General features: G+C 49.9%; 1 protein-coding gene across 5 annotated transcripts in view; it reads left to right on the forward strand.

Annotated features, from left to right (window-relative positions):
- DOCK2 (dedicator of cytokinesis 2) overlaps positions 1-16,795 on the forward strand; it is a 418,519-nt gene extending 401,724 nt beyond the window's left edge. For 4 of the 5 annotated variants that reach the window (XM_060634987.3, XM_060634989.3, XM_060634988.3 and 1 more), the window contains 8 exons: positions 118-294; positions 1,734-1,817; positions 7,994-8,131; positions 9,669-9,796; positions 10,645-10,816; positions 11,804-11,924; positions 13,411-13,553; positions 14,431-16,795. In XM_060634987.3, the coding sequence (XP_060490970.1) occupies positions 118-294; positions 1,734-1,817; positions 7,994-8,131; positions 9,669-9,796; positions 10,645-10,816; positions 11,804-11,924; positions 13,411-13,553; positions 14,431-14,493 (1,026 nt within the window). In that variant the 3' untranslated portion in view covers positions 14,494-16,795. The remainder of the gene's footprint in view (positions 1-117; positions 295-1,733; positions 1,818-7,993; positions 8,132-9,668; positions 9,797-10,644; positions 10,817-11,803; positions 11,925-13,410; positions 13,554-14,430) is intronic. The other variant, XR_009610788.3, reaches the window with a different exon arrangement.
- The last annotated feature ends 8,650 nt before the right edge of the window (positions 16,796-25,445 follow it).

Here is a 25,445-nt window from a genome sequence, read left to right on the forward strand (position 1 = left end):
CAGGGAGCATTGCTTCATTTGAATTCCAACCCTGGTTGAAATCAATACCAATAATTCTATCTGTTTTTAAAGCGACCTGCTAAGGCTCTTTCTTCTTGGTGATCTCGTTTTCAACAGACCACAATTAGTCCTCTGGAGAATGCCATCGAAACCATGTCCACAGCCAATGAGAAGATCCTGATGATGATCAACCAGTACCAGAGTGATGAAAGCCTCCCCATTAACCCGTTGTCCATGCTCCTGAATGGGATCGTGGACCCTGCTGTCATGGGAGGTTTCGCCAAGTACGAGAAGGTGAGGGCTGCTGTTCAGGCCCCAGTGGCGACAGAGCAGTGGTAGGAGGGCCCCCGGGAGAAGATGTAACTGCCTGTCTCTATCTTACTGTAGCTGTTTGTCAGCTTGGCAGACCTCATACATCTTCCAGAGTTTCTACAGCCCCTCTCTCATCTCCTTTCCAGCCTCAATGCTACATTCTGCTGTGGCAGGAAGGAATAGGGATCACACAGATCCCCTATGCCTCTGGGCACATCCAGGCACCTCCATCGGTGAAAGGCTCTGGATCTGAGCCAGATCGCAAAAGTACAGGAGCCACAAATCAAAGTGCATGCCACTTTGTGTGAATCTATCTCTTCCACAGATGATTAAAATGACCTCAACAAATGGAAATAAATGAAACCCAGGGTCTGTGAAAATAGAGAAAAGAGAGGAGATCAACTCCAAAATGGGAGTTATAATCTGGGTATCCAGATCATAAGGTCCCTCCAGAGATACCTACACATTTTAGCCACCGATTTTATTTTTGAGCCTCCTGGTATCCATGGCAAAAAGGGAAATGCCAATAATTCTATGAGTCATATTTTCCACTGGGGAAAATACCAGTTTCTCAGGAGAGGGACAGAGCTTTTCCCAACACTAAAGTAGAAGAAAAAGTCCTTATTGTGCTTTTACCTAGTACAGACATTAATAGCACAGATGGGAAAATGAATGCCTCATTCCAATATATCTCATAATGAATTCCCTATTAATCTTTTCTGTGTCCTCCACTGATATAAAACTAAGAAAACTATGCAGTAGTCTAATTCAGGGACAGTAATTCCAGTCATACAAGCAGTCCTTCTAGCCACCCTGGGATACCCCATCAGTCATCATCAGTAACCCTTTGTTTAGCCTTGAGAGGTGATAATATATGTCTGTGTGTGTGCACACACGCAAAGGACATAAGTCTCAGAAAGAGCTGGGGGGTGGGGGTGCGGGCAAGGGCACACACAGTAAGGGAGGTGGTAAGGCCACCTGGAGCACCACGGGTGAAATAACTCTTTGAGTTCCCTTCCCTGAGGCAATGCTCTCAAACTTGAAGCAGCATCAGAATCTCCTCTGGGGCTTCTTCCTCCACATCCCCACCCACCCCACCTAGAGGTTCTGATTCAGTAGGTCTGGGTGAGACCCAAGAATTTGTACATCTGACAGATTCCCAACTGAGGCTGATGCTTCCGCTCCAGGGAGACTTGGAGAACTCCTTCCCTGGGGTTTGTGGTCCTTGCCCAATGGGGTCTGATCTGAGCCTCTAGGAAGAGGAAACAGTGTCAGTCCCTACAGGTCCCTGTCCCATCCAAATACGTGTGACCTCATGCCTGCCCCCCTCACATGGAGTCCTCTCACAGTAACAGAGACATTGGTTTTGGGGTCCACGCCAAATGAACAGGAAATCCAAACTTCCTGCCTGTCCTCCCCAGGCCTTTTTCACAGAGGAGTACACGAGGGATCACCCTGAGGACCAGGAAAAACTGAGCCGCCTCAAGGACCTGATTGCATGGCAGGTAAAGTGTAGCTGGACTGGGGCGGGGTCGCCCTGCCTGCTTTCTGTCCTGTTCCGACTCCCTTGCCCTCTGCTTGCTAGCTTCTGGCTGGCGTGGCCTAGGTTAACCTCTTCTCCTGTCCCTTGACTTTCAGCCCTTCTTCTGAATCTACATCTCCCACAAGCAGGCTTATCCTGGAGCGGGGATTTGGGGCACCGCACCCTTGGGGTGCTGGGCAGCGATGCTGTGCTGCATCATGCTAACACTGCTCTATCGAATGGATGTTGAATTCAGAGGAGGTGGCTTATCCCAGTGGGACTGAAATGAAAGCCAGGACCCCCCCCACCTGGCACACGCCAATCAGATAGTAGAAGATTTGGGCCCCCCACATGTACTTCTCCTCCTGCTAAAGCTGACCCAGTTTGTGGCAGATAGTGCTCAGATGGATTACCAGGTTTGGAAAATAATTGAGGCCTCTGTCTGGTGGGGTTTGGGTCAAAGAGCCTGCATTCTGCACCTCCAGAGCCAAGCCAGAAAACTTGGATGGCCCTGTCCTTCCTTCTGCGCGCTTGTCTTTGTCTCCCCTCCATCCCTTCTCTCCTGGCACCCCGCCCCCTCCCTCCATGATCTCCTTCTTTCTATCTCTTTCTTCCTGCGCATCTGTCCCTTTTTCTCATAGATGTTTCGGCTTCTATCCCTCCTCTCTCTGTCTTTTGCCTCCCTCTGCCCCTCACATCTTACTCCTCTCTCTCCTTCCCTTCCTCTTCTCTCCCCACTTCCCTTCCTCCTTCTCCCTGCCTTTCTCCAGCTCCCTCTCCTGTGTTTTCCCTCCCTCCTTCTCTCTCCCTCCCTCTCTCCCTTTGTTTCTCTCTCCCCCTCGCTCTCACTCCCTAGAGAAGAAACAGTCCACCAGACCCCCCCCCCCACCCCCAGAGGCCTTCAAAGGACAAGCCTCTCCCTCTTTGCACTTCAGCTTGCTCTGCAGGGAGCACTCAGCACCCAGAACACCAGGTGGGCTCCAGAGGGCAGGAGCTGGAGGGAGGCACAGGGAGCAGGGGGCAGCTGTCTGCAGCTGCCTGTCCTCCCTCCCTCCCTTCTTGCCAGTCACCCTGCAAAGAAAAGCAAGCTATTGTGGTAGGGAGTTTTTGTTACTCTAGGGAAATCAGGGAATGAGAAGCATTGGGTGCAGCCTCTTTTCTTAAAATAAGGATTCCTAATTCAGGTCCTTCTCTGCCTCTGCCAATTTATGCAAAGAGAGGCTTTAAAAATGAAACAGCAAGTACTGCACAGACACAGTTTCCTGAATGCATTTTGTGTGTCTGGAATTTTCTCTCCCTTCTTACCTTGTGCCACCTGTGAAACCCAGACATACCCAAGATCCCCAGCTTTCTGAGGTCATCATGGTCTTTAATACCCAAATAATGGTAGCTCCCACTCACACCGCCAACCCGGGAATCAGGAAGGCCTGGCTTTGATTAGTCCCCTTTCTCAGGTATTTCTGGGATGCCCTAGGGAGGGCCAGCATGTCACACAAATTTGTTGGGTGTTGGTGTCACTCTCAATCCGTAACACTGCCCTGGGCCTCTCCCTGGGCAGGTCTTATCACCTGGTAGTGGGTCCTCCATGTTGTGCCCACCACACCCAAAGCATGAACCTCAGCCTCGCAGCACAGCTAGTTCCAGGCTGTGCCTTCTAAAAACAATTCTACCAAAGTCTTGGAGCTAATGGGCAGACACTACGAAGACAGAAGACTTCGAAAGCATTAGCTTGGGCTCTTCAGACAACACCCCCTAGTGGCCACTTCCTCCAAAGCACAGACCCCCGCCCCCAGTGAACCACCATGTTACAGAGGCCCCTCCCCACTCAGTACTGCCAAGGGGGCCATGTCCCTCCCTCCCAGAGTCCAGGTGCCCTAACTTTGGGCACTTTACACTCAAAGATGTTGCCCTGACAGGGTGAAAGCAGCCTTGTTAACAATACTACATACAGCGAATTAGCTCTTCCTTGTCTGTTCTGTTCATTCTTGTACCTTATATTTATTGAGATCCTACTGTGTGCCCAGCCATAGAAATAGTGCTGGACAGATCTAGGCCTGCTCCTTGCCCTCTTGGAGCTTAATTCTAAATTGGATCTTGGTTTCACAAAGCCAGATACACTTTGGATTTTCCTCAAAGTCAGAGAACTGTAGATTTCAAAAGGGAATGTCCTTGTACCTAGTCTAGCAACACAACAAAAGCCAGAGCCTTCCAAGTACTTTTTTTGTGTTCAAGATTTCACAGGTCTCTAGACTGATTGCTTAATTTTTTCTTCTTTGTAAAGCTTTTCTCTATATTTACTGGCATGGAAAGATGTCTACAGTACATTTGTCCTTTAAATGTTTTGTGAAATATTACATATAAAAAATGTGCATAGCAAAAATATACAGCACAGTGATTTATCACAAAATGTATATCCATTTGACCACCATCCAGGTGAAGAAATAAAATTCTGCCAACACCCAGAAGCCAGCTTGTGTCTATAAGCCCAGACTGTAGTCATTGCTAATCTTCCCCAAGGCTGACCACTACCCAGCTTTTGAAGTAAACATTTCCTTGCTTTTTAAAAAATAGTTTTCAGGGAGCCTGGCTGGCTCAGTTGGCTGAGCATCCGATTTCGCCTTAGGTCATGATCTCATGGTTTGTGAGTTCAAGCCGGGCATCGGGCTTCCTGCTGTTGGCACAGAGCCCTCTTCAAATCCTCTGTCACCTTCTCTCTCTGCCCCTTCCCTGCTCCCACTTGCTCGCTCTCTCAAAAATAAATAAAACATTACATAAATAAATAAATAAATAAGACATTATTATTATTAAATAATAATAAAATAAAAAATAGTTTTCATCACCCAAGCACTCATTCCTAAACACTAGAGTTTACTTTTGCCGATTTTTGGCCTATAATATAAATGGAATCACATAGTATGCATTCTTTTGGGTCTAACTTACTTGCTAAATGTTATGCTTGAAAAATTCATTCATCTTGTTGTATATAGCTATGATTAATTCATTTTCATTTATTTATTTATTTGTTTATTTATTTTAAAAATTTTATATTTATTTTTGAGAGACAGAGAGAGACAGAGCCTAAGCAGGAGAGGGGCAGAGAGAGGGGGAGACACAGAATCCAAATCAGGCTCCAGGCTCTGAGCTGTCAGCACAGAGCCCGACGGGGGGCTCGAACCCACAAACTGTGGGATCATGACCTGAGCCGAAGTCAGACGCTTAACTCACTGAGCCACTCAGGCACCCCTTATTTATTTATTTATTTTAGAGACAGAGAGTGCAAGCAGGGGAGAGGGGCAGAGGGAGAGAGAGAGAATCCCAAGCAGGCTCCATGCTCAGCATGGAGCTGACATGGGGCCAATCCCATGACCCCGGAGTCATGACCTGAACTGAAATCAAGAGTCGGACAGTCAACTGACTGAGCCACCCAGACGCCCCTCATTTTCACTGATGTGTAATAGTCTGTACAGCTGGATTGTGTAACTATATCAAAACGTATTTATTTATTTTTCAACTGATGGAGATTTAGGTTGATTGTAATTTGGGGCTATTACAAGGAATGAGCATCTTTATATGTGTCTTTTGGGCACACATATGCATAAATTCTGTTGGGTGTGTGCCTAGGCATTGAGTCGCTTACAGTATATGAGAATATGTAGCTCTGGCAAATGCAGCCAAGCTTCTATCAGCATAGGTTGATTTTGCCTGTTCTTGAACTTTATATAAATGGTATTACACAGTATGTACTACTACGAGTCTGGCTTCTTTTGCTCAACACAGCGCCTTTGACATTCATCCAGGTTGTTACAAATATCAGAAGTTTGTGGTTTTTGTTTCCCTTATCCACTGAATGAATATACAACATACTGAATAATATGCCAATTTATTTATCCATTCTCTTGTTGGTGGACATTTGGGTTGCTTTCCAGTTTTGTGTAGTATGAATAAAGTTGCAAAGAACATTCTAGTTCGTGTCTTTTGGTGAACATAAGTACTCACTTCCCTCAGCATTTATCTGGTACTAGAATTTCCAGGTCAGGCATCTTTCGCCTTCCTGGATACCAAGAAACAGTTTTCCGAAGAACCAGCTTTGGCTTTGCCAGTCCTCTCTGCTGTAAGTTTGTTTCCTTTGTCATTCAGGCCTACTCTCACTTTTATTAATGTCTTTCCTTCTACTCTTACTGGGTTTAATTTGCTGTTCTTTTACTAATATTTTGGGATGGATGCCTACATCATTGATTTTTTTTGTCCTTTTTAATAGGTAAAACTAAAGCTATAAGTTTACCTTCATTCTTTATATATTATTAGTTTTTATATGTGGTATTTCTATTATCATTCTTCTTTTTTTAATAAAATATTTCTTATTTCATGGATGGAGGATCTCTTCTGTTTCTATATACTTAGTAAACTTTGTAAAATAATGTTTCTTAGGCCCTCTTCACCCTCCCTGTTTTCTCCAAGTTCGTTCATTTCTTCCTCCCTTCCTCCCCTGCTTTTTTCATGCCTTCCTTTTTGTTTTCTTCCCTGTCTGTTGGTTCAGATCTCGGTCTTTCATATTAGAGAGTTTCCTTCAATGTCTGGTGATCTTCATAGTTGGGACTGCAGCACTAAAGAGCTAAGTGAAGCCTTGGGTACATGGATGATGCCTTTGTCAACTGGATGGCATCATTCTATAGTAACTGAGCAGTCCACAAATGTCTGTATAACAGGCCATTCACTTTCTCCAGGGAGAACTCTCTCAAACATAGGAGAGATCATCCTGGCGACTATGCTGCTGGAGTTTGTGAGTTGGAGTAAAGGTCTGACTACCAGTGTGCCGACTTCCCTTCCACCCCCTGCTTTCAGTCTGGCTTGTCATCCCTGACTTCTGTTGTGCCTGGTACCCTTGAGCCCAGCACTCCTTGTCCTAATCGTTCTGAAGGAAAAGCCCCTTCTTCTTGGGGAACTGAGAAAACGGCACTTGGCTACAGGGTGAAGTGGTGAGGACCTGGAGATCTGACTGCTGCTGTCACAGAATTTCAATGTATCCCTCTGTGTTCGGCTCCTCGAGTCACCCTCACTTTTCCGGGGTACCTGGTGCCTCCGATGCCTAAGCTTCTCCTGGGTTTCTAGAGGCAGGTGGGCCTCTTGTTGTCACTCTCCCCCCACTGCTCTGGAAGGCGAGCTGCCATCCTCCATCCACTGGCCATGTTGTAGGTCGGATCAGATTCCGGTAACTCCTTCATCTTGTCCTTTCAAGGGTGCCTCCCGGAGAAGGAGGCAGGATGTCTTTATGTCGCCATCATGGGCACCTACTCGTTGTTTAATCCCCACAACGCGCCTGGGAAGTAGGAATGATTTTCAACTCCTTGCATCATGGAAATGTTAATTGTTTTTCTTCAAAATACTCTATATTCCACGTCTTTGCAGCCTTAGTTATGTCTCCCAGGACCACACTGCTAACTTTCCCAGCTGTTTCCTCTAGTAGTGGCCACCATGGCTCAGCTACTCCTCCTTCTAACTGCCATTTAGACAGCATCCCATTGACCTCTTTTGTTGATGAATGAGTTTCACTCCCTCACATCTGCCACCTCGTCCTCCCCCATCTTCCTAAGGATTTTGCATCACTTTTTAAAAATTCCCTATTGGCTGGTACCTTAGGACATCAGCACTTCCGTATCTTTCTTCAGCAGCCACGTAGCTATAATGGGACCTCCGTGTTCTAAGATGAGGCTGTGTCACTCCTCCTGTTCCTTTCAGCTCTTCTTTTCTTCTATCTTCCAGCTTCTGACGCTCATATTTCCCTTTTCCCATGCCCAGAGCTTCCTGGGCAAGGTTTTACATCAGAGCCTCAGAGCTTCCTCCCTGCTGGCCCCACACTCTGCCCCTTAGTAGATTCATAAGGGGGAGACATGCCTAAACATACAGCCTCTAATGGGGTTCTGACCCTCTTAGGGGCATGGGCAGTTTGAGGTCTTTCTTCCCTCCCAGAGCAACCCCAGCGTAACCCCAGATACCCTACGTCCCAGGGCTATTGACCCTGTGTGAAGGTCTCAGAGACTCTAGTGCCCTCCACGAATTCTGAGCAGACTGATTTGGCTTCAGCCACCTTCATATGGTCCAGGTCTCAGGCTGCAGCCAGGGACCAGCCTGTGGCTCACCACGTACCGCCTTTCCCTCTAGATCCCTTTCCTGGGAGCTGGGATCAAAATCCATGAGAAAAGAGTGTCAGAGAATCTGCGGCCTTTCCATGACCGGATGGAAGAATGCTTCAAGAACCTGAAATTGAAGGTGGAGAAGGAGTATGGTGTCCGAGAAATGGTACGGGTGGTCCCTGTGGGTGGGAGGGGTGAGGAGAGGGGATATGGGGAGCCATGGGGATTGTGGCTGGCAGGGACCCAGCAAGGAACCTGATCCAGGGGAGCCTTCCTGTAAATTGGTCCCTCACAGTCACCCCCAGGTAAACGTCAAGTACAAAGTGAGCCCTTAGCACTGAGGGACTATGCTAAGAATAGAAGTCACACTGCCTGTGAGGCACCTAGGGGGTGCCCAGTTTGATGTCAGCACATGACATCTACTCATTGTTTAATCCCCACAATGCGCCTGGGAAGTAGGAATGATTTTCAACTCCTTGCATCTCTCTTGGAGGTTCAGAAGTGTTAAGTAACTCACCAAAGGCTACCTAGCAGGTGAGAATTTTCACCTGGCTCTGTTGGCCTCCAAAGCCAGTGCTTTGGGTCACTAATAAGCTCTGTGACATAAAGCTGCCAATGGCCTGGTGCTCATAGGGACATCTTGATCCTCCTCCCCCAGAAAGTAGAGTCCTAGAACATCAAGGCTGTGGGGTCCCTTAGAGGCCATGGGGTCAACCCTCGGATTTTATAGATGAGAAAACTGAGGCCCGGAGGGGGACGTCAGCTGCTCAAAGAGCATAGAGGTAAGTCTGGGTCTCTTGTCTGTTGGCCCAGGAGCTTCTCAGGAAACAGGTTGTGTCCTTCAACAATGACAGGACAGTGCAGTGCAATCTGATGTCACCTACTCAGAGTCAGGTCACACCTCACAGGTTAAGGACAACTTCCTCCACAAAATCCCCTTACTTCTGACACCAGGGTTCCCAGGCCACCTGCACTTCTGACCGACTGGCTACCAATTTGGGGGCTCCTTCTATCTTTTCAGGTGCACAGAATTTCACAGAATTCAAGAAAGCACTATGCTTATGATTACAGTTTTACTATAAAGAATACAAATTAGGACCAACTAAATGAAGAGATGCGTGGGGTGAGGTCTGGGAGGGTCCCAAACACACAGCTTGCATGCCCTCAGGATGCATCACCCTTCCTACCCTCCCAGCACACGGATGTGTGATTACCTACCAGGAAACTCACCTTAGCCTAAACGTTGAAACATAGTCATGATGGGGTGACTCACTGGCCACATGACTGAAATCAGTCTCTAGCCCCTTCCCCTCCCTAGGGTTGAACTTCCATCACCTGGTTCAAAGCCACCCCCCACCACCCCACCCTATAACCACATGGTTGGTCTCTCTGGCCTGGCCTTCAGCCTGAGTCTGCTCATCAAGGGGCCACCACAAGGAACGAAGACACTCCTGTCACTGGACAAATTGCAAGGGTTAAGAGGTCACCTCCCAGGAACCAGGAATGAAGGCCAGCCAAATTCTTTTCCAGAACAACCACCACCTAGCTTCAGCCAGCCAGGAGTTTTTGTCCTGATGCCCTGCTCTGCCTTGCAGCCCTGCCCTGCTCAGGTGCAGGAGGCAGCGGGAAGGCGGAAGCCACATTGCCTGGCCCATCCAGCCTGAGGGCCTGACTGCTGACCACCCCGTTCTCCCCACCCGCAGCCCGACTTTGAGGACAGACGAGTGGGCCGCCCACGGTCCATGCTGCGCTCCTACAGGCAGATGTCCATCATCTCCATGGCGTCCATGAACTCTGACTGCAGCACCCCCAGCAAGACCGCCTCTGAGAGGTCAGTCTCTGCCGCAGGAGCCCCCTGCACCCCTGCACCCTCAGCCCCCAACAACACCTGCTACTTCTCCCTCTGCCCCAGAGGCCACCTTTCTATCTCCTCCCAACCCTTCTTTTTAAAGAAGTCACTAGAACCCTCACAACCACCCTGTGCAGCTGCTGTCGTTGGTGCCGTTGATAGGGGGTCATTCAAGGCCTGAGAGGCAAGACGGCTCTTCCTGGGTCCCCAGCAGGATTCACCTGTGGCTGGCGTCCTCCCAGCTCAGCAATCTGTGCTGCCAGAGCCCCTCACAGGTCCTGCTTCAGTCTGGCATCTCCTCACCTCTGCCAGGGCTGTGTCCCTGCAAGTCCCTACCGTGGAGCTGATCTCCCTGCACCCATCCATCCCTCTGCAGCCGGGGGGAGGTGCTCCCTCACCCCAAGAAAAGCCTCTCCCCTTCCGCCGTCCTAGAGCCTCATCCCCACCCAGCCCAAAGTCCACTACTCTAAGGACATGAGTACGTGAGCCGAGTACTCCGCATGCAATAAGGGCTCAGGGAGGCTGAGTGATTTGCCCAAAGGCATTCAGTAAAGGGTGGCAGTGCTGGATTTGAATCAGACCCACACCTTAACTGGGTGTCTCTCCTCACCACCAGTCTCCCTGGCTTGCGGCTCACCTCCTTCAGTTTCGTTTTACTCTGCATTCTGAGTGTTTGCAAATTAAGCAAGCAGCTCCCCGAACTCTGTCGGGTTAGCTGAGCTACTCCTTGCCCCCGCAGTGACAACCCAGCCAGCCTGGGTCCCTGCAAGGCAGTTCCGCTGAACCTCGCTCTCACTGCAATTTCTACCGCTGTCCCTCCCGTTCTCCAGCTTTGACCTGGAGGTGGCACCTCCAAAGACTCCAAAAGCAGAGCCGGCGGAGCCGATCTCTGTGGGGAGCACTCTGCCGGAAGTCAAGCTGCGGAGGTCCAAGAAGAGGGCCAAGAGGAGCAGCGTGGTGTTTGCGGATGAGAAGGCAGCAGCCGAGTCGGACCTGAAGCGGGTGAGCGGCACCGGCAGGTCACCTCTAGCCCCGTTAGCCCATCTCTGCTGCACAGCAGCCGTACTCTCTGGGGGCCCCAGATGAGGTCCCATTCAGGCCTGGCATCTGCAGTGAGGTGGGAGATGCAGAGGCCGTATCTGAGGAGCAGGGAGGTCAAGTCCTGTGGGTACCCACACAGCCTGATGTGACAGAGCCGGGATTTGAACCCAGGCCAGTAGGCTCCAGCCCATGCATGTCTTTCCCACCACTGTGCAGGGCTTTGTGAGACAGGACAGAAGCTGTCCTCCCAGTGCTGGGCAAGGGGTTTCTTCATGTCCACCCCCTGTCGCCAACCCCAGGGCCATTCCAACCACTGAGGTCTCAGACCCTCCTAGGCTCCTCCAGTGAGCCAGAAGCCCAGCTGGGGACACAGAGAGGGACTCACTGCCCTGACTCTGAGTTTTTATCTTATAACGATTTGATAATGAAACTTGGTGTCATTGGGTCCAAATCTTAGTTTCGCCCCCTGAAAGAGAGGTTTGTTGAAGGCATTGTTGGATCCTAGGAAAGGGAGAGGGGTTAACTGTACTGGCAAGGAAGGGGTGGCAGCTGAAAGGGCAAGGAGCCAACTGAGATGCCTCCCAGGAAAGAGAAGACCCTCCGCAAACTTCCCAGTAGACCCCAGAGGCTACTCTTGCCAGGGGAGAAGACTAGAAATAAGTATTCTGTGTTTTACAATTCTAGAGAGTATCATTCACATGATAGTCTAAATGAATGCCTCAATGCCTCCCCAACCCCTGGAGTTGTATAGTGTGCAACCTGTGCAACCATACTTGGCAGGCTGGCATGGAGTGATAGATAACAGAATAAATCAACTTGCAGCTGGGTCCACAGAAGCCTTGCCAAGCCCTTGTTACTGACTTTTCAAGGCACAGAGCTGCCTAATGCTAACCCTCTGTGGGGTGTGTGTGTGTGTGTGTGTGTGTGTGTATGTGTGTACTTATTCAGCTTTCCAGGAAGCACGAGTTCATGAGTGACACCAACCTCTCGGAGCATGCAGCCATTCCCCCCAGGTCATCCATCCTCTCTCAGATGAGTTTCGCCAGTCAGTCCATGCCCACCATCCCAGGTATGCACCCTGCCACCACCAGCACCAGAAGGTACAGAGATGGTGGGGCCACCAGCCTGGGGGTGGAGGATGGGCGGAGACTGGATCTACACGGCAAAGGGGCCAGGCATCCTGGGGGCAAGAGGCTCTGCTCAGAGGCCCCCTGTCCTCTGAGCTCGCACCACACCCACCCGCTCTGTAGGGGAAGCGGCCCTGCAAGCTGCCCCTGGGGCTGGGGTGGAGGCCTGTTGCCACTCCGGTCCTCAGGACTCACCGGGACTCCATTCTCACACTGGGTGGCCCTGCACTCTCAGTTAGCTAGGCCTCCCCACAGGCCAGAAGCCCCGTGTTTCCTTTTTTGACCTGGGGCCCTATTTCAGGAACTTGCAGAAACTTCCAGCACATCTTATAGAGGTCGAGTGTCTAATGCATAATTGCCACCTACATCCCCCAGCATGCACTCGTCGTCCAGGGAGGAGGTTAGCAGCACACGGATGACCGTTCCTAGTTGGCAGAAGGCGAAGCCACAGCCATGATGGGGTGGGCACACCTGGGGTCGCTGCATCTGACATGCAGCTGTCTCAAGGGTCAGCCACTCTGGGCCAGACTCCTGTGCCAAGGGCCAGGGCAGAGAGGAGCAAGACACAAGCACTGCCCTGTGGAACTCAGCAGGCAGATCTCAGCGAAGATGCCTGCTATTTCTCGAGTGCTGACCAGCACTAGGCCCTCCCTGTGCTAAATTCTTCATCTTTTACTTACGCCTCAACACATACCTATGATGGAGATAATGTCATCAGCCCCATTGTGTGGATGAGGAAACTGAGGCACGGAGAATGTCAGCAGCTAGGAAGTGGCGGAGGCTGAGTGTAGACCAGGCCCTCTGTCCCTGGAACCATGCCCTTAACCCCCACCCAGCCACACAAGGCAGGATGGCCCCCTAACTCTGTTTGGCCGGACACAGAGCCATTCCACCGTCGCCTTCTCACAGCAGCCCAATACCCTGGAGGCTGGTGCCCTTGTCCCCATTTTGCCGACATCAAAACCAATGGGCAAAAGGTAGCTGATTTGTCAGGTCTGTGCATCTCCAAGCTGGGAGCTGGAACCACCAGTTCTCTCTACCAGCCCCTGCCTTGGAGAAAAAGGAAAAAAGCTCATATTGTCTCCCCACCATGGGGCCAAAGGCCACGTCCCCTGAGGAAATCAGGACCCCAGTGGCCAAGGGGCCTTCACCTCCCTGCACCGTGTTTCCAGCACAGAAGCCCTGGCAAGGATCAGGCCAGGTGGCAGGCCCCTGTCTGTGGGGTTGGCAAGCCTCGCCAAGAGGACAGCTTCAACAGTCCCCCTCAGGGCAGCAAGCAGGCCTCCCGGCTCCTGCCTGGCACCGTGATGTGTCCTCCCAGGACTCTGTCCCACAGCCTGTGTCCTCTCCGCCTCGCCAACATCACCCTCTTGGGCACCGCCTCTCCTCCACCCACCCACTCACCCCCACTCTCCACTCCCCTTCCAGCCCTCACGCTCTCTGTGGCGGGCATACCTGGGATGGATGATGCCAACGCGTCCCCCCGCCTCAGCCAGACCTTCTTCCCTCTCTCAGAGGGTGACAAGAAGACGCTCAAACGGAAGAAAGTAAATCAGTTCTTCAAGGCGATGGTGAGGACCCAGATGGCTGGAAAGACAAGGGTATATGGGGAGAGATAAAGGAAGAAAGCAACACAGAAAGAGGAGAAAATGGGGGGTGGGAATGGAGGCACGTATATGTGTGCACACACGTGTGATCACTCCCAGGGAGGCATGGTCAGGGCCCACAGGTCTTGGGACACTAGCCAGAAATGCCCCCGCTGCAGTTCTCTTGGGCCCTGGTCTCAGAGCAGGACTGATCCCAGCTGGGCTGCAGGAACGTCCCAAGGGGATAAGCAGGGCCCCTGGGACCTCCTTTCCCCAAACTGCCCTCTGGTAATACAACTGTCAGAGCCACAACGGCTGGCTATCTTTGGAACCTGAAACTGCTTTTTAATTTTTTTTTTTCTTTGAAGAGCTTTCCTATTCAACTTATATTACAAACTCCTACTAATTAAAAGTTAGTTTCCAAGGCCTGACTTTTCAAGTCCCATCTCCTGTTGTTACTTGTCAGTCTTCACTCGAGATAAAAAAAGTACCGTTGACACTTCTGATCCTCAAGATGATATAAACCCGATCTCTGCTACTATAATAATCCCAAGTTTACTGTGAGCATGCAGTGAGTCAGGTACCATGCTAAGCACTTTGCAGACATTGTCCAATCTGACCTTCCACCATCCCTGTGAGGATTTTACATGGCTCACAGAGTTAGGTGAGCGACTGGCCCAAGTAAGTGCATGAAGCAGCCAAGTCTGTGCTCTAACCATTGTGGGGTTCTGCCTGTCTGGCCACATTCAAGGTCACGGCCCCTCATACTCCATGGGCTTTGGGCAGGGATCCTTGTGAGCCCCACTTTGGTGCTCATGAGAATCCCATCCTGGGATGGTGTTTGTTTTCTTCTCCCACAAAGCTGGCCAGCAAACCTCCTGAAGAAGGCAAACAGATCCCTGACTTCCTGTCCTCTGACCTGTGAGATGCTGCTGACCAGGGCCACACATGGGGAGCCAGGGAGAGAAGTTTCCAGAGGAAGAGAGACACGGTGGGACGCTGATGCCTCACACAGCGGGGAGACCTCCTACCAGTCGCCCTCACTCAGGAAGCAAGGGCTGATCTGGCCCCCTGCGACCCAGGCGGTGGGTGAGGATGCTGCGGCCTGGATTGTGGGCTGTGGTCACAAGGAGCCAGCAAGGACACTTTGTCCCACTGTGCTCTCCCCAATATCCTCGGCGCATCTTTTTATAACCCAGTTTCTTAGGTATAAGGAGCTGTGTTTTTATTTCATTTTCAAAGTCCTAGCACTTAACAGAAAAGCCTTTTAAATATGCTTTTATTTTATTTTTGGATGATAGTTTTGTACTTTACATTTTTTAATACAACCAACCAGTGTTTTTCCTAGCTGATCATCTCTGAAGCGTTGCTGTTTCTCACTGACAATAAAAATGGTTTCATGACGCCAGTTCGCCTTGTTGCGCAATTCGTTAGCTGCATCTCTGAGGCCTGAAGAGGGTGAGGATGGCAGGCCACCCAGGGCCTGCGGTGATGGTAAGGGGCCTGGCTCCAGACTTGTCTTAGTGCCAGATTTGCCCACCTCATTCATGCCACCCCGAGAAATCTTCTCCATGAATGCTGGGGTGTAGGGATGCCAGAAAAGTCTGCCACAATCTTCCTCAGGTCATTTTCATATTACCTTTCTCCTCTTCTGGAAAGGAATGGAAAAACCACGCAACCAAATGGTCAAGAGTTAGGAAAAGAGTGGACTAACAGTCCGGCCTTTGGATTTTGTCATCAGGTCGGAAGGGGTAGCTTTTCTTGGAGGAATCCTGGGCTCCTCAGATGAGGCCCAAAGAAGGTGACGAGCTCCTCTGGGCAGAACATGGGAGCAATGGCCCACCTCCATAGCCCGAGGGAGCTGTGCATGAAGAGGTCTTGGTGGGCAGAGGCTGAGGACCCCATTTGGGAAAGATGTCAGTACTGGGTGGATATTAAGTGCAGGGCAACATGGGGCTCAAAGCTAGAGCCATCTAGAGATGTGGGGTGGGCACTCACTTCTTAGAGAAAGAGTCCCCGGATGAGAGAGAATGATGATAAGAGCTCCAATTGATTGAGCTCCACTGTCCCCAGCACAGTGTTATAGACATGATGAGAATTAACTTCCTATATCAAGATTTAGGAGGTGGAGATGATTATTATCCAGATGAAGAAACAGAGGCATGAAGTGACCTAACATCATCCACTTGGTAAGTGGAAAGGCTGGGATTCAAACCCAGGCAGCCAGGTGGGAAGCTTGGCATTTAACCATGACCCTGTGCTATCTGCTGGACACCTTTGTGCCTGAGTCCCTGTAGCCTTTGTCCACCCCAGTCTCTTCCTGGGGGCCCCCGGTTCCCTTTGCCAACAGGTCCCAGACCTGTTGCTGGTCCAGCTTCCAATATCCTCAACAGTCCAAAAAGTCCCATTATGGTGGTGGTTGGCATTTTGTCTGCATTGTGTGCTCCTGGTAAGGAGGCAGCTCCTGGAGGTTTGGAATCTGGCTGAATTCACTTTCCAAAAGAGCAAGAAGTGAGGGTCCTCAAGAAGTGGAGGCGCTGGACACCACTCCTGGGCATCTCGTGGCTTCACGTGTGGACACTGGAGCTTGTGTGTCCCTTCTTGTATCTGTTAATCCTGTTCTGCCCTTTTCCTCTCCAGGTTATAGGCTTGAGATTTCCAGGTGTGCTTTTTCTCAGTCCAAACTGTGAGATCCCAACGTTTAATTTTCAAATGTTTGCTCTTCCAACTCTAGTGGAAAAAATCTCGACACAGACAAGAAAATGGCTCCTTCCCCCTTTACCCACGACTGTAGAAAACCAGATACGATCCTCTGCCTTGAAATTGCATCTGTCGTTTCTCACCAAGGCATCTTGCAGAGACTGTGGCTGTGTCCCGAGCAAGTCAGCTTTAACCTCTAAAAATCCCATCACTCTGTTCTCCTGGCTCAACAGTGTGTGGCCCTGGTGGTAATATTTCTGAATTCCGTTTTCTGAAAACTGTCAGTATCTGTGAGTTTTTATGAAGTCTGAAAGGGTCTTGAGCATGCCTCCTTGTCCCATAGAAATGGGGCAAACAGTGAAATTTGTGGATTCTTATTTAAACAGAGTTTGAGTGTCAAATCTCATCTCAGTTAGGACTCTCATCGAGTTGATGGCCCACTTGGTGCTTTTTCAGGACAACTCCAGATGTTGTGGTCACGTGGCAATAACAGCAATGCCGGCAGTAAGAACAATAACAAACAATAATGATATAGCTTCCATTTACCAGACACTCACCCCGTGCATCCTTTTCTTAAACCTTCACACCAATCCCATGAGTTTGGCAATGGGATCCCAACCAGGAAACCCAGGCTTCGGAGCCAACTGTGTGCCTTTGTCACCCAGCCAGTGAGGGGCACAGCCAGCTGTGTCCACTTGTAGCCTCGTGACCTTAACCCATATGTTCACTTTCTGGCTTTAACCTCAGCTCAGTGTCAGACTGTGTACGTTCCATACCCATTGTGAAAGTCTCCCCCACAATGCCTATGATGGCTCCCAGGATAAGTGAGGGTGGGGGCTATGCGTCCAGCACAACTGTCCTTGTGCCCCTGGATGTTCCCTTACTATAAGCAAGGTCTGTCAGAAACTAGCTAGTGCTGCCGAGGAAGGACATAAGGATGCCCAGAGCTCCCAGGGAGGGAGGGTGGGGTGGGTGGGATGGGAGGAAGGATCCACTTGATCCATCTTTTCCTTTCCTGATGGAGAGTTTTCAGGGACCATTGGAGATCATTTCATCCAACCCTTTCATCCTACAATTCAGTGACTTCTCCAAGGCCACATAGCTGTGATCAGCAGGACTCCATCTAGAATCAGCCCTGCCTAACTCAGTGGTTTCCTTGTAGGTAATCTCCTCTTGGTGGCACTCCTTCATCCTCTGTTTAGGCACCCAGAGACCCCTTACTTTCTGCTGTCCCTTCCTCTGCCTTTGAGACAGAGCTGATATCTACCATTCACACTTTAATGTGATCCAGGGCACCAAGTTTATTTACTCTTCTTAGGGGAGGGGCATTTTTAAGCCTTCTCTCTAAGCAGGGAGTGGAAGCTTTCTTTCTTTCTTCTAGACTTTTAGGCTTATATCAGCAAAGAGTAGAGAAATTGATGGAAACAAATTGCCTTCCCGGCATCTAAAATCAGGCTGGCCTCTGCCTTCCAGACCTCCTAACCTGTAACACATCTGTTTGTTGTTCCTTCTGAACACTGGGTGCCTCTGCCTTCCAGTCATAGCTCCAGTTCCCAAGGAAACAGATCCTTAGGCAATGACTGATGACCCGTATTTGGGGGCTATGCAATCCTAGGGTGGTGATAAAGGGGGAAGGGGAATGGAAGAAGTAGAAGGTGGTGGGGAGTTACCATGCCGGCCTGCGGAATGGAGCCATGTCACAGACTCAATGTCAGTCCGCTTCTGGAGGCTGGACACTCAGCAGTAGCAACAACTATATCATCCTTGATGAGAAGGACACCATGTTGTTGGACCCACGCACGGCCTCCATGCCTGCTTGTTCTGTGCTCCATTGGGCAAGCAAGTGATAGCTGAGGAGCAAGGCTGACTGATAGTACTGGTCATCCAATTCACTCGATCGTTGTCTGCCTTATCAGTGGTCCTTGTGGTGGGCATTAAAGTGTGGAAAGGAAGCTTTGAATCTATTCCTGCTGGATTATGCCTGTACCTACTCCTTAGATCCCAGTAATCAATCTTCTAGTACGATTCTTTTCAGTCCTCTGACCACCCAGCCAAACCATGTTCTACTGCCCGGGAGTATGAATGTCTATCTCAGCTCATGCCTCCCTCTATTAGGTAAACCAATAGCACCATGGGTCCATTCCTGCCTAGCACCAACAGAGCAGACCCCCTGTCCATAAACAAGGCTTCAGTCCTGTCTCTCTCCTTAAGTTGGCCATATGGAACACCTCCCTGGGTCCACAGGTCTGGGTTGAAGGAAAGACATCAGTGAAGCAAAAGTAGGTACCATGGGATTCTAATAATATGACGGATTTCTGCCATGTTGACCCACATTATGACTCTGAGATCCCTAGGACACCCATGATGGACAGCTCCAGTTGCTCTGTCACTTAGTGTCCTCCAGTGAGGTGCTCAGCCTCTGCTAGGACCCAGTAGCACTCTGGGAGCTATTTCTTAAACAGAGGGTTGAGGAGAACACAGCTTGGCTTTAGATTCCTAGAGGTATGTGCTGTGATTATCATATGTCGCAGTCCCTTGTCAGGGACTCCACTTGGCATCCACGTCTACCACCGATAATTCAGCAGCATCAGACCTGCTGGGTCGTATGGTTCTGGAGGCAGAACTGCTTGAACCACAGCCTGGACCTGCTGCGGACTATTTTTGCTCTAGGCACTGCTCAAATTGGCATACTCCAAAGTCACTTGATGAATAGTCTAAAGCAGTATTCCCAACTTTTTTATGTCTAAAAATACAAAACGACTCCTCAATTGCAATGCCTCTTTTTTAGTGTAAGGAAATGTGAAATACAACAGCTTGTCATGTATATTCAATGGCATGTCCCAGCATGTCCTGACCCCTGAAGACCTAAACATTGGTGACACTCACATGGGCTAGGGGTGGCAGGCCCCTTCGTCAATAATAACATTGAATAAGCCAAGGAAGTTCTGGCATCTCCACTCCTTTCACTGTGGGCCACCATCAGTTCAATCTTGAAAGAACTATCTTTGAAAACTGTTAGAACCAGCTGCAGACATTTTCACCATCACACTGAAACCAGAGTAAGGAACTAGTGCCCTATGCTAATGAATTCTCTCCTACCCAACCTTATTTTATACAACCACCTAAGCCTTGACACCCTCAGATCGATCCCTGTGCATGTTCCCAGTACCTGTTAGATGCCTAATCCCTTGCTTATAAGCTGTGCCCTCCCAAAGAAGGACATATAGTTCCCCTCTCAGGCTATGCCAAGACTTGGCTCTGGTTACCGGGTAGAGGTGGCGAGAGGTGGCTGGGGAGGGGGCGTCAGTTTTCCAGAGGAATAAGCATCAAACCGCAGAGCATGTGCTGCCCGTGAGCTCTCCAAGAGAGGGAAGGCTGTTTCTTTCTGACAAGAGAGAAGAGACTGCTTCTGCCCGTCAGGAGGTTAGGGTTCAAGATCCTCAGGCTCATATACCCCATGTCCTAAACCAGACCCTAGGGTCTGCTCTTTCCCTATCATCGCCCTGACTCTACCACAGGAGGCTTGCTGAGGCTTTGCATTAGTATCTGTGAGACTCTTTCACCCTTGTACTCCGACTCTGGCCTGATTTCAGCACAGTGTGCTTTGCAACTTCATGAAATAGTGTCTCTGAAAACTCCCACAGGGGCTGCATAATGGCCCCCCAAAGATGTCCACCCCCTAATCCCAGAACCTACAAATATGTTATATGGCAAAGGGGAACCAAGGTTGCAGATGGAGTTAAGATTGCTTATCAACTCACCTTAAAATAGAGAGGTTCTCCTGGATTACCTGGGTGGGCCCAATGTCATCATAAGGGTCTTTAAAAGCAGAAAAGGGAGGCAGTGGGAGAGAGACAGGGAATGAGGAGTAAGATGAAGTCATTGCCCATTGCTGGCTTTGAAGGTGGATGAAGGGGCCGTGAGCCGAGGGACACTGGAAACCTCTAGAAGGGGGAAAAGGCAAGGAAATAGATGTTCCCTTCAAGACTCTGGAGGGAACACAGCTCTGTCAATACCCTGATTTTAGCCCAGACTTCTGGTCTACAGATCTAAAATAACAAATTTGTGTTGCTTTAAGACATTAAGTTGTGATAGTTTATTACAATAGGAAACTAATGCAGAGGCACTTAGACTTGGAAAACATGCCTGCAGCTGTCCTAGCCCACCACATTCTATTTGGAAGATCTCCTGGGCCATGGTAAGAAGCCACCCTACTCTACGGTTTGGTTTTGTTTTCTAATTTTTGCTTTAAGTTTTTATTTATTTATTTTCAGACAAAGACAGCATGAGCAGGGGAGGGGCAGAGAAAAAGGGGGGAAGAGACAGAGAATCCCAAGTAGGCTCCATGCTGCCAGCACAGAGCCTGATGTGGGGCTTGAACTCATGACCCTTGAGATCATGACCTGAGCTGAAATCAAGAGTTGAACGCTTAACCGACTGAGCCACCCAGGCGCCCCTACAGTTTTTGTAATTATCACGACTCTGGAACTAGTTCAGCACCTCAGTTGCCTCATCCCCCAATACCATGCTCCACCCACACCTCATTTTGTGGGCGGAAGCAAGAGGGATTATGACATCACTGCATGCTAGGAGCTATTACCCCCCCCCCCCACCTACCGTGAGGTCCCTATTGCCTTTAGACACAAGGCCATTGTAGTTCCAAAACCCCATCTGGAAACTGTATTTCCTAAATCCACTCCTGGTTCCACTTATGATAGCCCGAGTCCCCTAGGATCTCACGATTTAGACTAGTCTGCAGAGCTTCCTCATGGCATCCCTGGGAGCCGGTTAGAAATGCAGAATCCCGGGCTCCACCCAGGCCCACTGAACTGGCACTGCATTTTAACAAGAGCCCCTGGTGATTCACACGCACGTAAAAATTTGCGAAGCGCTAACCAAGAAAACATAACCCAAGGATCAGAAGCTGACCCTTTATCCGGGAGGGCATGGCCAGGCAGCAAGAGGGAGGGAAAAGAGCAGTGAGGCAGGGAAGGACTGGAGCGATTCAAGATGCCACGTGGCTGTGCTGGCCACGGCTTCATGACAAGCCGCAGAAATGTTGCTCACAGGTGTATCTCCTCATCCGCTCTCACAGCCCTGGGCAGGCTACATAGAGAAGATTCCATCTCCTGTTTCTCTCTGGTCAGAGTGAAGATGAACCAATTCCCCGCACTTCCAGGCTCCATTCTCCAGTCCCTTTGGCAGCATTGGGAAGACGGATCTCGCACTGCCTCATGTGACATTTTACTTAACTTGCGATCGGCAAGAAGCCCAGGGACTGTGGCTGGTCAGCCTGGCTGTGTGGGGTCGGTGGGCGGTGGTCTGGCTTTCCTGTCCAAACGCCTCCTCACTGGCCCCAGGGGGTGGAGGACGCGGAGGAGAGCATGGAGTAGGTGTAGCTCACTCCCACCGGAACCCAGGGGATCACAGCAGCCAGACCACGCCTCACCGGGCCGGACCTCACCACTCTCGCCCTTTCATTGAGCCTTGTGTTCAAAACATTTGCTGGGGATTGGGAGCTGCTGGGCAGACTGCCCCACCACTGCTGTAGTCGCTTTGTTTTGCTTGCAGAGAGTGAAAGAGAAGTCTAATCGGGAGAACTGGTGTGCTGGCTTAGCACCCTTTGTCTCTGCCTTTCTCCTGGGAAATCCCCAAGGTCATTAATGAGGGAATGTCATTCCAGAAGAATCCATGGTTCCTGGAGAGAAGTAATCAGAGACCGTGACCTTGGAAAAGGCACTTGGCCTCCCTAAGCCTCCGTTTCCTCATCTGTGACAAACAATGATGCCAGATAGACAGTAAGCCAGCTGGAGGAACTAAGGCCTTGGGCAATGGTGTTTGTCAGTTCTCTGTGAGTCAGCCCTGCAGGCTCACCAAATACTGCACTGTCGTCAAGAGGCTCTTTCAAAAGAGGCAAGAGAGACCTTTGGTGGTTACAGTAGAGCTTTGGTGCTGCTGGGAGAGGCACCACTCCCCTGCCCGCCCTGGTCTGGCACCCCCAATCCAACGAGGTGCATCCTCAGTGTGGGGGATTCTCCTGAGGGTGCACTTGGCTGGTGGCAGAAACAGTAGCAGTGACGCACGGACCTCAGCTCTGGACCTGCACAGTGTCCCAGCCAGGGTGACTTCTAGGGACCTGCAAAGAGATCCGCAGTGTCAGGCACTAAGCAAACAGGAAGAACATGGCCTTCTCCGAGGTCCTGGTCTTCCACGGTGCACCCCACACTCCCACTTCTGCTCCACAGCTCCATGCCCCCCCAGACACAAGTACCCCAACACTGACCAACAGCAAGGGAGCACCTACCATTCTCTGGTGCCCATAGCACATGCTAGAGACCCAACAGCAGCCATGGTGATCACTATCTTCATTCTTGAAGCCCAAGTGAGGGTTCAATGATTCGTGTTTGATTCACTCCCAAGACTTGCCCATTAGAGAGGGGCTCTAGGTTGCCATCAGCCCCCTGGTTGGACTTTGCTTGAAGAAATGATGTTTACTAATGGAAGGAATTGAAACATTCTTGTGAACAGGATTTATTGACCAATGCAAAGTGGTATACTTCCAAGGCCACTGGGTCCAAAATCACTCACTTTCCCTTTCCCAGAGGAAAGATAATCCAGGAACAGTGCACAGAGAACTCCTCACTCTTGCACTCATAAATTCTTCTGAGACCAGGGGCTAAAGAACAGTATACCTCCTCTCCAGAACCCCTTCATCAGGGGCATTCAGTACAAAGCACCATTAGTGTGATCCCCAAAGTACAAGTGTCTCTAGATGGGACACACACCATTGGAGCCGCCATGGTGGGTCCGTACATGGAGAAGTTTAAATTCTGCTAAGAGTAACACCTCTGGGGGAGTGAGGCCCAGGAGTGGGGTAATGAGGGGTACTCGAAGGGGGGAGGGACCAGCTCTGAAGCCAAATGTCCTCTTCTGAGGATTCTTGTCAGAAGTAGGCTCAAGAAGCAAGAGAGTAGGGCAGGCGAAGAACAGAGGCACAGGCATTAAAGGAAACCATCCCGCTTGAGGGGATGGGGCTGGGAGTTTAGGGCAGGTTTCTCCTGTTGCCTGGGAGTCAGGACAGAGTACAGAAAAGGCAAGAATTTGAGTCGGTTGAGCGTCCGACTTTGGCTCAGGTCAGGATCTTGTGGTCTGTGAGTTCGAGCTCTGCGCTGACAGCTTGGAGCCTGGAGCTGCTACAGATTCTGCGTTTCCCTCTCTCTCTGCCCCTCCCCTGCTCACGCTCTGACTCTGTCTTTCAATATAAATAAACGTTAAAAAAAAATTAAAAAAAAAAAAGAAAGAAAAGGCAAGAATTGTTTTTACCAAACCTATGGAGCAGGTACCAGGCTGAAAGACTTCAATAGTGATCTATAAAATATTAATGTGTTCTATTTACTGAGAGTCTTATAATAAAGAATCCTTATAATAATAAGGTCTAATAACCAAACTCTTATAATAATAAGCACAATAAACCATATTGTTTTCCTTAGACTCAATTTCTTAGTGATTCCAATGAGAAAAATTCTTAAGATGGTTGGGTCCAGTTATTTATCACTATTTATGAAATTGAGGGGAGGGGATGTAGTGGATGAAAAATCTGTCTCTATGATAGACCCCCAAAATTCACACAGATCTTAAAAAGAGTTTAAAATTAAAAATAAATAATATATTTGGTGTCGAACATTATGAGAAATCTAATGTTAATTACAATGGCTTTAAACCAGTGAACACTGAGGAAAGCATTAGGTTCCTGGAAAAGCGGCTGCTTGGCTTTTCAACGCTGTGGCCACGTTTACGAACGAACAGGTGTGGTTTCCCTTGATCTTAGGAATGGCCTTCTGGGCAGGTCACCGGTGAAAATCCACCCAGCTGGACCCCGGGTAAGCACAGTGACCACTGACACACAGGTGAGAGTGGGCGGCCACTGGGCCAGGCACTTTAGAGGCCTCAACTCATTTCTGATTTATGGAGACCCTCTGGGATAGTCACGACGATGGCCCCAATTTCCACAGAACAAAGCGAAGTGACATCCCACAGCCTATTCTCCCTCCCTCACAAATGTGCTTAGAGCTTAATTTGTGCTTGACATTGTCCAAAGTCCCGGGACACCTGGGTGACTCAGTCAGTTAAGCATCTGACTCTTGGTTTCAGCTCAAGTCATGATATCACAGTTTGTGGGTTCAAGCCCCACATCAGGCTCTGTGCTGATGGTGTGGAGCCTGCTTGGAATTTCTCTGTCTCTCTTTCTCTCTCTCTCTCTCAAAATAAATGCATACATACATACATAAATACATAACACTTAAAACAAACAAACATTGTTCAAAGCCCTGAAAAAAACTACCATCCTTACCTCAAGGGACTGCAGGCCCCATAGTGAAGTCAGGCAATGAACTGGCCATCATGGCAAAGGCTGAACTGGTTCCTGGTATGGAGGGAAACCGGAGGGAAGAAACAGCGGCCTGGACACCAAGAGGAAGGCTTCCCTGGGAAGATGGCGTTGAGTTGGCATTGAAAGGTTAAGTCAGGGTTCTCCAGGTGGAGAAGAAGGGCATTCCAGACAAAGGGAAGATGCCTGGACCTGAGGGCTCATTAGAAGCTCACATGGCCATGAGCCAAGGAAGGGCACCGAGAGTAGGCGAGAATGAGGAGAGGTTGGCTGAGGCTGGGGGCGTGCTCAGTCCTGAACACCATGCTGAGGAACCAGTAACTTGAGAGGCAACGTGCATGGCACCTACTATGTGCCAGGCACTTTTCTCAGCATTTTGTCCTCAATTTCTGAAATTTCACAACCACCTTCTGAAGTATAGATTACTATTGGTCCCAAATTACAGGTGAGGAAACAGGCCCAGAGAGGCACAGGCCCTTGTCCTGGATCACACAGCTTGGAAGCAGTAGATCAGGGTCTTGATGCTATGGGCTCCAAGGAACAGGCGGTTGAGGGCAGTTTTCTGAGGGATGACTTTGGGCACAGGGGCTGGATCCCCAGATCACTTGCTCTCTAAGCTGGGTATGCTTCAGAGCACTGGTGCCCAGGCCCCACCCGGGCCTCACAAGTCAGAATCTCTGGGGCCTGGACCCAGGAGAATGCCTTTTAATGAGCTCCATAGGTAGGACCTGCTGGGCAGGGCCTTCAAAATCACACAGCATTGCCTTCCAATTGCTTATGAGGAAACTGAG

Source organism: Panthera onca, chromosome A1 (genome assembly GCF_046562875.1).
Source record: "Panthera onca isolate mPanOnc1 chromosome A1, mPanOnc1 haplotype 2, whole genome shotgun sequence".
Taxonomy (NCBI): Eukaryota; Metazoa; Chordata; class Mammalia; order Carnivora; family Felidae; genus Panthera; species Panthera onca.